The sequence below is a fragment of the Hevea brasiliensis genome, chromosome 7 (genome assembly GCF_030052815.1).
Source record: "Hevea brasiliensis isolate MT/VB/25A 57/8 chromosome 7, ASM3005281v1, whole genome shotgun sequence".
Classification (NCBI taxonomy): Eukaryota; Viridiplantae; Streptophyta; class Magnoliopsida; order Malpighiales; family Euphorbiaceae; genus Hevea; species Hevea brasiliensis.
The window spans coordinates 2,061,918-2,077,577 of NC_079499.1; the positions used below are offsets into that span (position 1 = coordinate 2,061,918).

The 15,660-nt window shown below is 32.6% G+C and overlaps 4 protein-coding genes across 4 annotated transcripts; 2 read left to right on the plus strand and 2 right to left on the minus strand.

Annotated features, from left to right (window-relative positions):
• Nucleotides 1–2,226: 2,226 nt before the first annotated feature.
• LOC110640500 (stemmadenine O-acetyltransferase) lies at nucleotides 2,227–3,799 on the plus strand. The gene has a single exon (XM_021791821.2). It carries the CDS (start codon nucleotides 2,271–2,273, stop codon nucleotides 3,558–3,560), a length of 1,290 nt encoding a protein of 429 aa, XP_021647513.1. The 5' UTR covers nucleotides 2,227–2,270; the 3' UTR covers nucleotides 3,561–3,799.
• A 1,128-nt stretch (nucleotides 3,800–4,927) lies between these two features.
• LOC110640499 (BAHD acyltransferase At5g47980-like) lies at nucleotides 4,928–6,474 on the minus strand. The gene has a single exon (XM_021791820.2). The coding sequence runs from the start codon at nucleotides 6,407–6,409 to the stop codon at nucleotides 5,075–5,077; it is 1,335 nt and encodes a 444-aa protein (XP_021647512.2). The 5' UTR covers nucleotides 6,410–6,474; the 3' UTR covers nucleotides 4,928–5,074.
• Nucleotides 6,475–10,973: 4,499 nt separating this feature from the next.
• Nucleotides 10,974–13,159, plus strand: LOC131181468 (BAHD acyltransferase BIA1-like). The gene has a single exon (XM_058149652.1). The coding sequence runs from the start codon at nucleotides 11,076–11,078 to the stop codon at nucleotides 12,432–12,434; it is 1,359 nt and encodes a 452-aa protein (XP_058005635.1). The 5' UTR covers nucleotides 10,974–11,075; the 3' UTR covers nucleotides 12,435–13,159.
• Nucleotides 13,160–13,834: 675 nt separating this feature from the next.
• On the minus strand, nucleotides 13,835–15,571 carry LOC110640502 (stemmadenine O-acetyltransferase-like). Its single transcript, XM_021791828.2, has one exon. It carries the CDS (start codon nucleotides 15,341–15,343, stop codon nucleotides 14,042–14,044), a length of 1,302 nt encoding a protein of 433 aa, XP_021647520.2. The 5' UTR covers nucleotides 15,344–15,571; the 3' UTR covers nucleotides 13,835–14,041.
• Between the last annotated feature and the right edge of the window lie 89 nt (nucleotides 15,572–15,660).

A 15,660-nucleotide genomic window follows, 5' to 3' on the forward strand; every position in this document is an offset into this window, starting at 1 on the left:
TGTGGCGGCTGGGCGGAGGAAGAAGGCTGTCCCGGCTCAACTGACAATTTTATTACAATCATTTAATAAATTTGACTCAATACAACTAAGAAAAAAACCAAATACGTCCTAAGTCGTGTCGAAAATCCAGCAGAATCTCCCCTATACTTAGGACCTACCCAACCTGCAAAAGGGCTCAAAATGCACTTCTATATTCACAAATCATACACTCACAACTCAATCACATCACATAGCCCCTCCTGGGCCCATCTAAACAGTCATCAATCACAATATGTAAATTTACAGTTTAGTCCTTATAATTGATCATTTTTGCAAAAACTGCCCAAATAAACTCTAAAAATTCTAAAACTTTGCCCCGCGGTCCTTAGCAATATTACTAGGCTATTGCAAAAAGAATCATAATTTTCTGAGCTACCACGAATATTTTATGGATTTTTAATCCCATTTAAGCCCTAGAAAATTATGAAAAAGTAAGGTTCGGGTTTACCTATGCCGATTCTGACTCTGGGGACGCACTCGGGACGTCTAACAATGGTGGGGTAGCCAAAATCTCGATCCAATTCGGAGACTTTTTCATTAGCCGGTCTGTCTGGCCGGAAATTCACAAACTGGGACAACTGTCGAATTTCCGTGAATTGAAGATACCTACATGAAGCCCACAACACGGGGGTTAGTACATAAATTTTACAAAATTTTCTAAGCTCATTTAATGCTCAGAAAAATACTACGAAGTTTCGTGGGACCCATCAAAAAATAGTGTCGAAAAAATTTGAAATTTATATCGCCGCGAAGCTCTCAACAAGTGGAGCGCTCTGGTACTCTCGGTTTTCTCGTGGGGTTCACGGTTTGTGAGAAATCTAGCCCAAAATTCAAAATGGGCTAAAACTTCCTGGACAAAAATTGGACAAATCGCTCAATGGATTTCCGTGTTCTTAGTGTCTATGGAAAGCTCTCGAGGTGTAGATGGGTTTAGACACAAGAGCCGGCCCAATCGGTAGCCGGATCAACTGGATTTCGGCCAGGAAGACGAAGCAGCGCACTGCGCATCGCGTTGCTTCGCGCGACGTTTCTCGGCGTTTCAGGAGGCGGCCGGCGATGGGAGGAGGCTGGGGTGGCGCGCCGGCAAGGTGGGGAGGCTGGGGAGGCGGCTGGCAGGCTAGGGGAGGTGAGAGGAGAGAGAAAACGGGAGAAAAAGAGAGAGAGGCGACGCGACGCGGGAAGAAAAAGAAGAAGGAGAAGGAGCCGGCCCGATTTGGCCGGTCTGATCGGTCCGGTTTGATTCGGCCGGTTCGATTTAGGATATAAAATTTTGAATTTTTACTTTGCCTTGGGACCGAAAACGAGGCTCAACAATTCCAAAAAAATTCTAGAAAACTCAGAAAAATTCGTAGACTCTAAATATATTTTTAATTTTGCCACGTGGTCTTTAAATTAATTTTTTTTAAAATCATTAAAGTTTATATTTTTGGAAAATCGAACCCGATTTCTAAAACCCGAAAAATTTCAAATAATTTCCTAAAATTTAAATAAAGTAAAATATTAATATTTATCCATAAAATAATAAATTTAAAAATTAGGGGTGTTACAATAAAAATAGGCAATCCTGTGAAAAATTTTATTTCCTTATTTTTTTAGTCAAATGTGTTTTTCTAATCTATTATTAATAATTATTAAAATAAAATTATTAAGTCAAACATCATCTAATACTAACAATTAAATTTATGGTTAAAAAATAAAATATATATCTTTTTAAATATATTAGTAGGGAATACTAAAATTTAGTTTAAAGTTAAACTAAAAATATTTTAATTGTAAAATTTCAAATTTAATTAAATAATTCCCTTACAGATTGCTTGTTTAATAATATATAAAATAATTTTTTAGCTAGAGAAGGCTCTATTATTCCAATGGGGCTCTGTGAGTAAGCTGTACTAACATGCAGATTGAAATGCTTTGCACTTAATCAATACCTTAATTAAATGTGCTTAATTCCCATATTAAATTTGTGCATGACGTTCAATTAAGTAAGATTATTTTTTTTTATTTACCTCGTTGACTTTTTAAAAATATATTACAAATATGAAAATACTCATCGATGGTCATTTAAAATACAAAAGAGAGAGATAATAGTATTAGAGAGAGAGAGAGATAATAGTATTGGATGACTTTGATTTTAATTTAGTATAAATATAAACCCTTATTATCATCCCCCTGCAGAATTCTAGAGCAAGTGTTCAAGATCATCCGTCCAAATACCAATTCAGATCAAGATGGCTATGGCCATGAAAGTTGAGATCATACACAAAGAAACCATCAAACCATCTTCTCCAACCCCACCTGACCTTAAAACCCTCAAGCTTTCCCTTCTGGATCAGTTCACTCCTGCCACTTATACACCAATAATTCTCTTTTACCCTGCAGGTGCTGAAAGATCACAAAACCTAAAGACATCGCTATCTGAAACCTTAACTCTCTGGTACCCACTTGCAGGCAGGCTCAAAGATAATGCCTATATAAAGTGTGAAGATCAGGGAGCTAAATATGTTGAAGCTCGCATCAAATGTCCTCTCTCAGATATTCTCAATAAGCCTGACGTAGAGGTGCTAAAGCAATTCCTGCCTGCGAGTATAGAATCTCCTGAAGCAGCGACGGGTAATTTTTTACTCGTCCAAGCCACTTTCTTTGACTGCGGTGGCTTGGCAATTGGGGTTTGTATCTCGCATAAGATGGCTGATGCAGCCACATTAAACACATTCGTTAGAAGCTGGGCTGCAACAGCCAATAGCTCGAGTGAACTGGTACGTCCTGTATTCATGGGTGCATCTATTTTCCCACCAATAGACTTGTCAATTCCAATGACCCCAGTGGAGCTGATGCAACGAAAGTGCATCACAAAAAGGTTTGTGTTTAGTGCCTCGAAGCTTGCTGCTTTGAGGGCTAAAGTTGCCAGTACAAGCGTGCCAAAGCCATCGAGGGTGGAAGCTGTGTCGGGACTTATCTGGAAAGGTGTAATGACTGCGGTAAGATCAAACTTTGGATGTTTCAGGCCATCAGTATGGTCAATTTCTGTGAATTTGCGTAAGAGGCTGGTCCCAGCCTTACCAGAAAACTACTCGGGCAACTGCGTGGGGTTCATTGGTCCAAAGAATATTGAAGATAACGAGCTAGAATTGCAAGAGCTAGTGGGTAGAATAAGGAAAGAAATGGAAGAATTTGGTGAAAATTATGTGAAAAAAATTCAAGAGGATGGAGCTTTATTAGCAATTTGTGATTTTTCTAAGGAGTTTGGAGAGCTTGCCAAGAGTAATCATACTGACTTCTATGTCTGCTCTAGCTGGTGTAAATTCGACATATATGGTGCTGATTTCGGATGGGGAAGGCCCATATGGGTGAGCAGTACAAGCACAGAAGTAAGGAATGTTGCTATTTTGATGGATACTAGAGACGGCGATGGAATAGAAGCATGGTTGACTCTGAGTGAAGAAGACATGGCCTTGCTCGAATCTAATCAAGAGCTGCTTGAATTTGCTGCGCTGAATCCTAGTGTACCTCTTAGCTAGCTAAGTAATTAACAGCTGGTGTATTCTAAGGATTTCGTGTTTCTTCTACCATGTTCCATGTGACACAGATTGTCTTCTTCCTGCCAATTTTCTTTATATTTGAAACAGAATGCTATTCAGGGCCGCCTGTGAGTGTGATGTGTCTATCAATATAAATAAAGAATAAGGTCAATGTTCTTGCTCATACTTTACGACCCTTATGAATCTCAAGCAAATTTTTCTTTTTTTCAGAATTTTTGAGTTTTCTACCCCTTCATTTTCCTATGTTTTTTTATTGCATCAATTGGCATATATTTTTTTTTAATTTAAAAAATTAATATTTATTTATAATTAATTATAACTTTTAAAATTTAATGATATTAATTATATTATTAAATATTAAAAATGATTTTTAATATTTAAAATTTTAAATATATAAAATATTTAAATATATAAAATATACTTAATTAAACTAATTAAATAAATTTAATATATAGTTTATAATATATTTAATTAGTAAAATATTTAATTAATTAATTTATAAATATCATAGTCTATAAAAAAAATATTATCAAGCATTTTTAACTATTTTACATTCAATATGTATATCACATAATTATTAAGCTAGCATAATAAACCCACTTAGCAAAATATTTTTTATTAAAATATTTTGCATATATATAATTCAATCAAATTATAACAATTCTTGCATTAAATTTTAAGCACTTTCTTTTCATACGAAATCCTCTTTAATATTTAAAATTTTAAGTATATAAAATATACTTAATGAAATAATTAATTAAATTAAGGTAATAAATTTAATATGTAGTTTATAATAATATTTCATTGATGAAGTATTTAAGAAATTAATTTTGTAAATATGCAAATTAATTTAATAATTCAGGCATGCTGCATTTCAGTTATAATATATCCATTATGGTTATTGCTATAACCATATCAAGAACATATATATATATATATATATATATATATATATATATGTAAAATTTTCTGTAAAAAATCCCTTAAATCAAATCTAAACGCAATGAAAATGAAGAAAAAAAATTCCAGCTTTGTAAGAAAATATGGTATATGCGTGGAACTGGGACTGAAGGAAGCAAAGAGGTTGGGCCATTATATGTCATGTGCGTTTGGGCTACTAATTATAATTATATGCATTATCAGAGCCGCCCTATGACCTAAATTCGCTTGGTGGAGCTAGGCTTGCGTTGGCTCTTCTCTAAGGTTGAGCCTGCTAAACTCTTTGAGCCGTCGTGTGGATTATCTGGCCCACCCCAACCCTCTTGGAAATTCTAGTTAGGTATCCAGAGGCAGGACCAGAAGTTTATTATGCGCTAAACTGAAGTAATGAACACGTAACACTCATATAATGAAATTTTAACGTTAGTGGGATGAAAGGGCTGTGATCTACTATAGGGGCATTTGTTTTTGAACAGTGACAAATACAGCATCTATAGAGTATAATATTAAACCAGGCAATCAAAGAGCCAACAACAAAATTAATTCTGAGATTTTCAAGCGTAAGTGATCTTGGGCTTCAATGGATTGGAGATACCGGGATTCAAAGAAGCAAAACTAAGCAGCTCTTGATCCTGTTCAAAAAATTGCATGTCTTCTGCAGCTAAAGTCACCCAAGCCTCAATTCCATCCCCATCTCTAGTGTCCATTAGTGCAATAATATTCTTGTAAGCATCCCTTGGAGAAATCGCCCAGTCAGGCTTTCCCCACCCAAAATCAAACCCATAAAATGGATACCTACACAAACTGGTTGTTATATAGAAGTCTATATTTTCTCCTTGAAGCAAGCTTCCTATTTCCTTGGAAGATTCACATATAGCCATGAAAGCATTGCCTGTTTGCAGTTTCTTTACATAATTTTCATTAAAATCTTGCATTCCCTTCCGCATCTGAACAACCAAGCTTGCCAATTCTATGTCGTTCACTGTTGCCCTTGAGGCAAAGTGCCCCAACAAGTTTCCAAAGGTGTGTTCAGGCATGACAGGCACCATCCGTCTGCGTATATCCACAGCTTGAGCCAAAACAGATGGCTTTGAATGCTTCGATTTTGATCTTGATGCTTTAGTTGCACATCTCCAAATTAGGGCTGTCACAGCTTCAACTCGTGTTGTCCGTTTCACACTTTCACTAGCAGCTTTGGTTTGAAGGATAGCAATCTTTGAGGCCTCAAAGACAAATATTTTCGTAACGCATTTATCTATCTTCAAGTTGACACTTGATCTTTTAAACGGGAGATAATTCTGTGGTGGAAAGGTGGCTGCTGCATTAAATAATGGAAGCTCAGCTTCTTGCCCGGACCCAATAGCTGTGGCTGCCCAGCCTTTCATGAATGTGCAAACTGAGCTTGCATCAACTATCTTGTGTGAAGTGCATACGCCGAGTGCTAACCCACCACAGGCAAAGTAAGTGGCTTGAACAAGTAGTAAAGTACCTGTATATGCTTCTGAGGATTCAGTTTCTACAGGAATGAATTTCCTTGTAGCTCGAGCTTCAGGTTTTTCAAGAAACTTTTCTAGACTGAAATCGACTCGGGCTTCAACAAAAACAGCTCCATCATCGTTACATTCGATTATGGTGTTGTCTTTGATTCTACCAGCTAGTGGGTAGAATCTGGTCAGGGTTTTAGACAGTGATGTCTTTAGTCGCTGAGAGATCTCAGCAACCGTGAGGTGTTGATTGGTGCTACCGTTCAAGAAATAGAAGAGGACCATAGATCCATAAGCTGCAGGAGAAAACTGATCCATAAGGGAGAGCTTGATATTGCTGAGGGGAGCTGCTGGATAAAATGGTTTTATGGTTTCTCTTGTGATGATTTCGACATTGATCTCCATAGCCCTTCTTGCTATATACTATAAAAGATCAATCTCATGCAGTTCCCTCCCAATTATACCAGTTTTGTTCAAGCTATATATGTATATATAGCTTGGGAGTTGACATCCAATTCTTTTTCTTCTCAAACAGTTAAAAAAAAAAGGTTAAATCTTATTGCGTTTTGATAATTTTATCGATTAATTTAAATATAAATAAGTCAAATAAATCCTTAACTTATATACATAAAAGATGAATTTCATGGATTGCGCTTAATGATGAAAGATATAAATTTTTTAATCAATACGTCATTTTTTAGTCTAAATTTTATATAATTTTCATCTAGGATAAAATCTTTAACTTTATTAATTTTGATTCATTATACTTAATAATTTTATTTATTTTATAGAAAAGAATATATCATACTCCAATTGGTGGTTGGTAATAAATCAAAATCAACATCGAAAAGACTTTCTTGTGAACATATATTATCAAAGTAAAAGGAAAATTGCATATATTTAATACATAGATCATTCACGGACGAAGATAACTCCAATTCTTCTAAGTATGGCCCCTACATTCGATCATTCAGGACGTGTATGTAAAGATAGATCTAATTGTTACACCCATTAAATAAAATCATAAAATCATGTAAAGTCAAATTATAAGGATCTTAATTCATCTTTTTAGGTTAGATTAATTAATATTTTATATGTTTTATAATGGAGTGCAAGCAATTACTTATAAAAGTGTTAAAATATATTACTTAAATTATTTAGTAATCTGAAAGAAAGTAGTACGTTCTTTGTTTATGCATGCACAAGAATTCTCTGGAAATATTATATATAAAAATATAATAAAATAAGAAGTACGTGAGCCATGCAAGTAGGTATATCTATATATATATATACACACACTTCTATTAGTGCTTCTTTGATACTCCCAAGTAGCTATCAGTGTTTGCTTGCACTCCATCGCAAATTCAAATATGAAAGAAAATTACCCTTTGTAATTCTCATGCTGATTAATCGATTTAATTAAAAATTGGGTTATTTCTGTTGACTTTGTAATTGCTTCATTTTGAATTTTAGATCTTTGATTAACATAGATATGCAAGGAAGAGATGAGATTTTAAGAAAAGCTTTTTTTTTTTTTCTTGGTAAGCTGATTACATTTATAAGATAATAATTATAGGAAAATTTAGCATGCCAAAAACAATCTCCCTGTATGGGATCTTACATTATATCAGTGGTTCATGGACTCTTGTCTACAAAGCACATTAATACTATCACTAAAGCTTTCAAAGAATTAGGGAGCTTGCTTCTTGGAGAAAATATACAGATTATTCGTATGCATTCACCAGCTGGCCGTGTAGATTTCCATTTTATGGCATCGACTTTCGATGGGGAAAAGACTACTTGGGTGACCAGCGCTATGCTCGGTCTGGTGTTTTTAGTTTTTCACAAAATTAATCAAACCAAACTGAATAATTGAAAATGAATAAAACTTAAAATGAATCAAATTAATTGAATCAAAAAAATCAAATTGAACCGATTCGGTTTAGATCGAAAACTATTCAGCCTTCCTAGTTGTTCACTTTGTTGATTGTTACCCTTTGTTTCGCAGTGTTTGGGTCCAACACATGTTTGAACTAGGGTTTTGTCTTAGAGCTTTGGTCCTCTTTACTAGTCTCTGTTCAGGTAATTAGGCCATAGGCCTTGTATATGGATTGTTTTACTGGTGAAAAAAAAAAATATATATATATATATATATACACATATATATAATCCCCTCATGCCCGAGTCTTTTCTTTACGTAAGTACTATTTGTCGCCTTTGGTCCTTTTTTTACAGTATTGGTATGCGTTGAATTTAATTGTCGTTGTCATTGTTCGTGCGAATTACCGAGTAGAGAGGCCAAGCTCTTTTCTGGAAGTGAAAGGCCAAGCATAATAAATTCATTTTTGGTGTACTCTAATAAATAATATTTGTGTAAATTTTATTATTGGCAAAGAACAATAAATAAAATATAAATATAAAACAAATAAAATATATATGATAATTTTGTGATAGAAAAATTTCATTATAACATTGTTAGTCGTTATAAATTACTATTTCTATCCCGACTTCAATAAATTTCATTAAAAGATTAATTACAATTTCTAGCACAAGGTATTAAATGTATTGGGATTTTTTTTTTAATTCAATTGAAGCATAATGAAGGGATAATAATAGGTTGGCCGTAAAGGTTGCTATCTCCCGTTCTTATGTAAATATTAAAGAAAATTATTGTTTAATTATTACATTTTAATAAAATTAATTATTTAATTTTTTATTTTTAAAATAATTAGTCTCTAAATTTTACTTTTATTTAACGGATTAATCTCTTGTTTAATTTTTTTATTAATAAATACTAATTAAACTATTATTTAATCTATTTATTTTAATAGTTTTTATATTTTAAAAAACGTGTTAATTATTCTCTATAATATAATTTTATTAACTATATGATCTCATAATTAATTTTTATACCTAAGCTATCATAATTTTCTCCTTTTAATTTCTTTTTTGCACTATATTTTTTCTCCTCTACAACTACTTTCTTCTCTTCTCATTATCTCTTTATTTTCATCTGTTAATAAAAATACAACTTATTTACGGAAAAAAATTAATCATTTTTCCTAAATCTTTAAATAATTAAAGAAAATAATTTTCCAATAGAGAAACACAAAAATATTATCTAGAAATTAAATAAAAATACTTGAATAATTTAAAAACAAAATATAAATTCAGATTTAATCTCAACATAATCAAATTTTTATTTTTATTTAAGAATATCTTTTTTTAAAATATTATTTTTTTTTAATCATAGAGACCAACAAAGTAACTAAATGTTATCATTAACTAATTAGTTTTTTTTAAATAGAGAGAATTAAATAATAATTTAACTAATATTACTAATAAAAAAATTTAATGAATAGATTAAATAATTTAATAAAATAAAATAAAAAAATTTAAAAATATATTTTTTAAAATATATAAATTAAATAATTAATTTTATTAGAATATGAGAATTAGATGATAATTTTCATAAATATTAATTAAAAAAAAATAAGGCTGATAAATGGAGTTCCAGTCGACGCTTACCAAGCAAGTAACTTAAAGCTATTATTCTTCCCATGTGATCTGTCAGCGGCCACCAAAAAATTAAACACGTTTCTTTCATTATATATAAATGCTAAGATTTTATTTATATTTAAGGATATTTTTAATTTAATCTCTAAAATATAATATAAAAATTATAATTTATTTTTTATATAAAATAAATTAACTCCTAAAATAAATTTTTATTAATAAAATAATCTTTCAACATTAGTAAATTAAAAATTACAAATAGCTGAATTTATTATATTTAATTTTTTTATAATAATTTAATATTTATAGTTTTAATATTTATAATAATATAATTTTTTAAATTTAAGTTAATCTCTTTAATTTATTATTAATTAATGATAAATTTTAATAAAATGATAATTTTATTAACAGAAATATATTTCAAAAAATAACTAATTTATCATAAAAAAGAGAGATTAAATTATATTTTTTTTATGTTTTAGAGGGAATTATAAAATACCCTATTTCTAACTTCTCTAAAATATTTAATAAAATGGTCTTTTTTAAATTCTAAATTTTATTATAAATTCTTTTGAAGAAAATAAATTTATAATATTTATATTTTAATTATTAATTATTAGATCTTTATCTCATCAAAATTAATAATAATTTATATTAAAAATAATTTTTTTTTGTGTTTTAATAATAATTTACATGAGAACAGAGAAATTATTAAGTAAGAAATTTGGATTTACCTGTTAGGTGCAGCTGATAGCTAATGGACACCTAAACAGGTGAATTATAGTGTTTGACAAGTTTAAAAAAATAGAGCTGATAGCTGATGGGTAACTGATATGATACCCATCAGCTGCAGTTTGTATCAGCTCTATTTTTAGAACTGTTTCTCATTAGCTGATAGCTGATTCGGTTTTATTTTTTATTTTGACCATATTATCCTTTTTTATTTAACTTGAAAATTAATATTATTAATGTTTTTATTTTTTATTTGTAATTTTAATATTTTAATTTAAAATATTTTTTATTAATAACATAAAATATAAAATATTTATTTATATCTAAAAACTTAAAATTAATTATAAATTTTTCTATTAACAATAATAACTATTTTATTATTTTATCTATATTTTAAAATTATTTAATTATCTTAAAAAATAATTATTTTCTTATTTCAATAATAAAATAAATGATATAATATAATAGATTAATAATTATATATTTATTTAAATAATATAATATATTAATTTAATAATTATATATTTAATTTAATAATAAAATAAATAATATAAAGTAATAAATTTATAATTTTATATTTATTTAAAAATTAAATAAATTATATGATATATACTTTTATTAGTCATTACACATCTCAACAACAACAACTAAATATAATTTTATTAAACATTTAATATAGAACAGCGATCAGCTACGGCTAACATTTTCGATGTATTGATAACTAGCCGAACAGAGGACATGTGATTGTTAAAGGTGGTGAGGGGCCTAAAAATAGACCTCTAAGCTCCGCGGCTGATGAGGATGTTGTAGCAAGCAAAACCACATGGCAATGGCAATGGAGATCATTACTCGGGAAACCATCAAACCATCCTCTCCAACCCCAATTCACCTCAGGAATTTCAAGCTCTCCCTTCTTGATCAGCTTGCTCCTGTGTGTTATGGATCTCTGCTTCTCTTCTACTCTATAAATGCCCAAATCAATCACCACCTTACACTTTCAGAAAGATCCCAGCTTTTGAAGACATCGTTATCTGAAACCTTAACCCGATTCTACCCACTAGCCGGTAGAGTCAAAGATGATACATCAATCGAATGTAACGATTATGGGGTTGTTTTTGTTGAAACACAAGTCAACTGTTTTCTCTCAATGTTTCTCGGAAAACCTGATACCCAGATGATAAGAACATTGATTCCTATTGAAATTGAATCACCAGAAGCACGCAACGGTAGTTTGCTACAGGTTCAAGTCAATTGTTTTTCCTGTGGCGGGTTGGCAATTGGGGTGTGCATTTCGCAGAAGATATCAGATGCAATTACAGCGGCCATATTCATCAAGGATTGGGCAGCCACGGCTGCTAGAGCTAGTTCTGGTGCAGGTTCTACCCTGCAGGCTGAGGCTCTGCTTCCATTATTTAATGCAGCATCTATTTTCCCACCTCGAAATTTCTCGTTCACAAAGCCAACTTCCAGGCTGAATAAAGAGGTGTACGATACAAAGAGATTTGTCTTTGAAGCCTCGAAGATCACTGCTCTTAAGGCTAAAGCTGCCAGTGAAAGTGTGAAAAATCCAACAAGAGTTGAAGCCGTGACAGGGCTCATCTGGAAATGCGCAATGAATGCTTCAAGATCACACACACAGCATTTCAGGCTATCCATACTCTCCCAATCTGTGAATATACGCAGAAGAATAACACCTCCATTGCCTGAGCACACTATTGGGAACCTTGCAGGACACTTCGCTTCAAAGGTTACAGAGGGCGAGATAGAATTGGCAAGCTTAGTTAGTCATCTGAGAGAAGGGGTGAAAGATTTTGGTGAAAATTATGTGAAGAAACTTCGAGGAGATGATGTTTTTGTGGCTCTTCGTGAATCTTTCAAGGAAGCACGACACATACTTCAAGATGGCAATATAGACTTCTATATAAGCACCAGTTTGTGCAGGTTTCCATTCTACGATATTGATTTTGGCTGGGGAAAGCCCTTGTGGGTGACAGTTCCAATTGGGGCTTTCAAGAATGTTATTGTAATGATAGACGGTAGAGATGGGGATGGAATTGAGGCTTGGGTGACTCTGACTGAAGAAGACATGGCATTTTTTGAACGTGATCGAGATTTGCTTGCATTTGCTTGTTTGAATCCTAGTGTACCCTCCAATCCCATCACCCCCAAGTCCTGTCTTTGAAAATTTTCATCAACAAATATATGTTTTTATGCTTTGTTTTGGAGTTTTGGGTGATGCAGAAAGAATTGTGGGTGATGCATACTTGTTTTTGTCTTGGCGTGTGCCAATTACACTTGTTTGTCCTTATTAAAAATAAAATTTAGAACTCAAATAAGGGTATGGGCTTCAAACTATTATAAATCTTGGCCTTATTCCAAATCCAAACATGAATAAATGAATGATTAATGACCGAACTCTTTATAAGCAGAAGAATTAAAAGTCTCTTTTACTGTCTTGTAGGAAGAATCAAAGACAATAGCTCAATTGAAGGCAACGATGGGGTTTTCTATATTGAAGTTCATGTTAATTGCCCCATCTCAGGGCTACTGAGACAGCCTCCACATGTTGAGGTACTTGAACAATTTCTTCCTGGAACTAATCAGCCTCTACTCTTTGTCAAGAAAAGTTGTCCACATGTGGTGGATTAGCAATCGTGCTTCACATTTCCCACGAGATTGCTGTTGCAGCCACCATTGGCACCTTCCTGAAAGGCTGGGCTACAGTGGCTGCAGATGGCAATATTACCAGCTGATGCGGTTAATTAAGACCATAGCAAGCAAGCCTACAACAAGAAGATACGTGTTTGGTGCCTCCAAGTATTGCTGCTCTTAAGGCAAAAGCAGCCACAAATTGTAGCCGCTCATCTTATTACTATAAATATCAATTATTATTATTATTATTATTATTATTATTATTATTATTATTATTATTATTATTATTATTATTATTATTATTATTATTATTATTATACCAATTAGAAAAAAGAGCAATAAATTAATGTCAACCTTCAAAAATTTCTGCTGGGTATGGAGGGTAGAGTGCGTTTTCTGTTAGACTTTCCTACGTTTTTTTAGCTGGAGAAAGAAAAGACGCATAACAACAACTTGGAAATGGAAGGCAATATCATGAGCTACTTAAAGTCTTCAGGATGATAATTAAATTATTACTAATTTACGGAAATTAATATAATACTTTCACAAAATTCAGAAACGATATCTTTTTAATTTGGATTCTTCTAATGAAATTAAGGTTTAGGAAAATCATTTATAAAATGGTGCAGGTATATGCATATTCTGGCTTATGAAAAATTTCAATCAATTAAGTAAGAGATGAAATAATTAAAAAAATTATTTAAATGAATAAAATTGTAAAATTCTTTTAAAAACATAGAACTAATTTAAAAAAGTCACACTACAAAGAAAAATAAGAATGTAGGATCAACTGTTTAGTAAGTAAAAATGCATGTATACCAGATGCATCTAAAAATTTACTATAAATATATATATTGTAAAACGACACTTATGCCAACAAACATATGAGGTCGTCGCTGACATATTTAGCAAGTTTTAGTATATACCCAAACCAATCAATAATTGTTATTTTGATTAAAATTATGGTAGATTCACTTAAAAATATATATAAATAATTTTTTATTGGTTGGATATTTTAACAGTAAGAAATTTTCCTAAACTATAATTAAAACCTAGCTAAATTGAGATATATATATATATATATATATATATGAAAAGCTAATTTAGCCAAAATCCTTGTGGCCTGTGGAGGCTTAATTAAAAGGATGAAATCTTCATATTAGGGTTTGGAGATACATGTGCAAGAAGTTCCTTGTCAGCTTCAAACTTAGCCATGTCTTCCTGCTTCAAGTTGATCCACGCCTCTATACCATCTTCTTCTTTGGTGTCCAAGAACACCACCAGATTCTTGAAAGTCAGGCTAGCCGAGCTTACCCACACAGGCTTCCCCCACCCAAAATCAGCTTCATATATAGGAAACCTGCACAAACTAGTGAAGCTAAAAGAGACCACCTCTCCTTTCATGACTTTCTCAGCCCTGTATTTCATAAAATTCAAGTGCCCATCACGCTCTTGAAGCTTCATCACATAATCCAGGTTCACATTTCTTATGGCATCTCTCATCTGGCTCACAATTCCATAACTCTTATTCTCTTTAGCTTCCATGTTAGCCACTGCTACTGCTATCCTGCTAATATTCCCAAAATACAGCTCTTGTAGAGGCGGATTCATTCTTGGCCGCAGGTTTACTGCATGAAGCACTGTGTAGATTTTATCAGAACTATGTGCTTCAGGTTTAGTGGTAGCCATAAATCTGCTCCATATGAAAGCTGATAAGGCTTCAACTCGGGTTGGGCGTCTCGGGGACTTACTGCTGCTATCATCAGAATATTTAGCTCTAAGAGCTGCAATGGTGGAGGCAACGAACACAAACCTCTTTGTGACAATGTTATCCTTCATAATCCCAGTTCTGGGCTGAAACCCAGAAATGTTTTTGGGTGGAAAGAGCAAGGCAGAATTAAAGCAAGGGACAGATACAGAATTATCCCCGCGAGCAATTGCAGCCCAGCTGTTGAGGAACATAAAGAAAGACAAGGCGTCTCCAACCTTGTGAGACATACCAAAACCAATGGCCATTCCTCCACACTCAAAGAAAGTGACTTGGAAAACAGCAGCCAAGTCATTAACATGATCAAGTTCATATGGAAGCAACTTGTTGAGATCGCTAGGATTTGGGTTTTGAAGAATATCTGAAAGTGTGCATTTGGCGCAGGCTTCCACGAAGTGGGCACCCTCATCATTACAGTCAATGTACATGTTGTCTATGACTCGTCCTGCTAGAGGGTAGAAATGGGTTAAAGCCTCTGATAAAGATTTCTTGATCAGGTCACATCTTTCTTTGTTGTTGGTGTTGATTTCTCTAGGATAGAAGAGCACCAAAGGCATAAAAATTGGGACTGAGATTTGATCAAGAAAGGAGAGTTTGTAATGGCGAAGGTGGTGAGGGGTGGGTGAAGATGGCTTGATAAGCTCCTTGGAGATAGCCTGAACTTCCTCCATTAATCTAAAAAAATGAAGATCTAATATTGTGCTGGTGTGGTGTACCTGTGAGAGGGGAGATTCAAAGTGTAGTACTTGAAAGTAGCTTATGGCTTCTGAAGATGGATTGCTATGCTACAGAACAATATTGAGCCATTATTTATGGTGAAGAGCAAGAATTTTCCAATAGAGATACAAGTTGCACGAATTGGCCGTCCATGTGAAATGAAAGTGTTTTTAGTGGCTTGATTTACGAATTTATATGTATATTTTATATTTTTTTTGGTTATATCTTAGATTTATAATAAATTAAACCTAAATTATAAAATCTTTTATTT

Excerpts from the sequence above, each read along its gene's own strand:
- LOC131181468 (XM_058149652.1), top strand. The coding sequence starts at position 11,076 with ATGGCAATGGCAATGGAGATCATTACTCGGGAAACCATCAAACCATCC.
- LOC110640499 (XM_021791820.2), bottom strand. The coding sequence starts at position 6,409 with ATGGAGATCAATGTCGAAATCATCACAAGAGAAACCATAAAACCATTT.
- LOC110640502 (XM_021791828.2), bottom strand. The coding sequence starts at position 15,343 with ATGGAGGAAGTTCAGGCTATCTCCAAGGAGCTTATCAAGCCATCTTCA.
- LOC110640500 (XM_021791821.2), top strand. The coding sequence starts at position 2,271 with ATGGCTATGGCCATGAAAGTTGAGATCATACACAAAGAAACCATCAAA.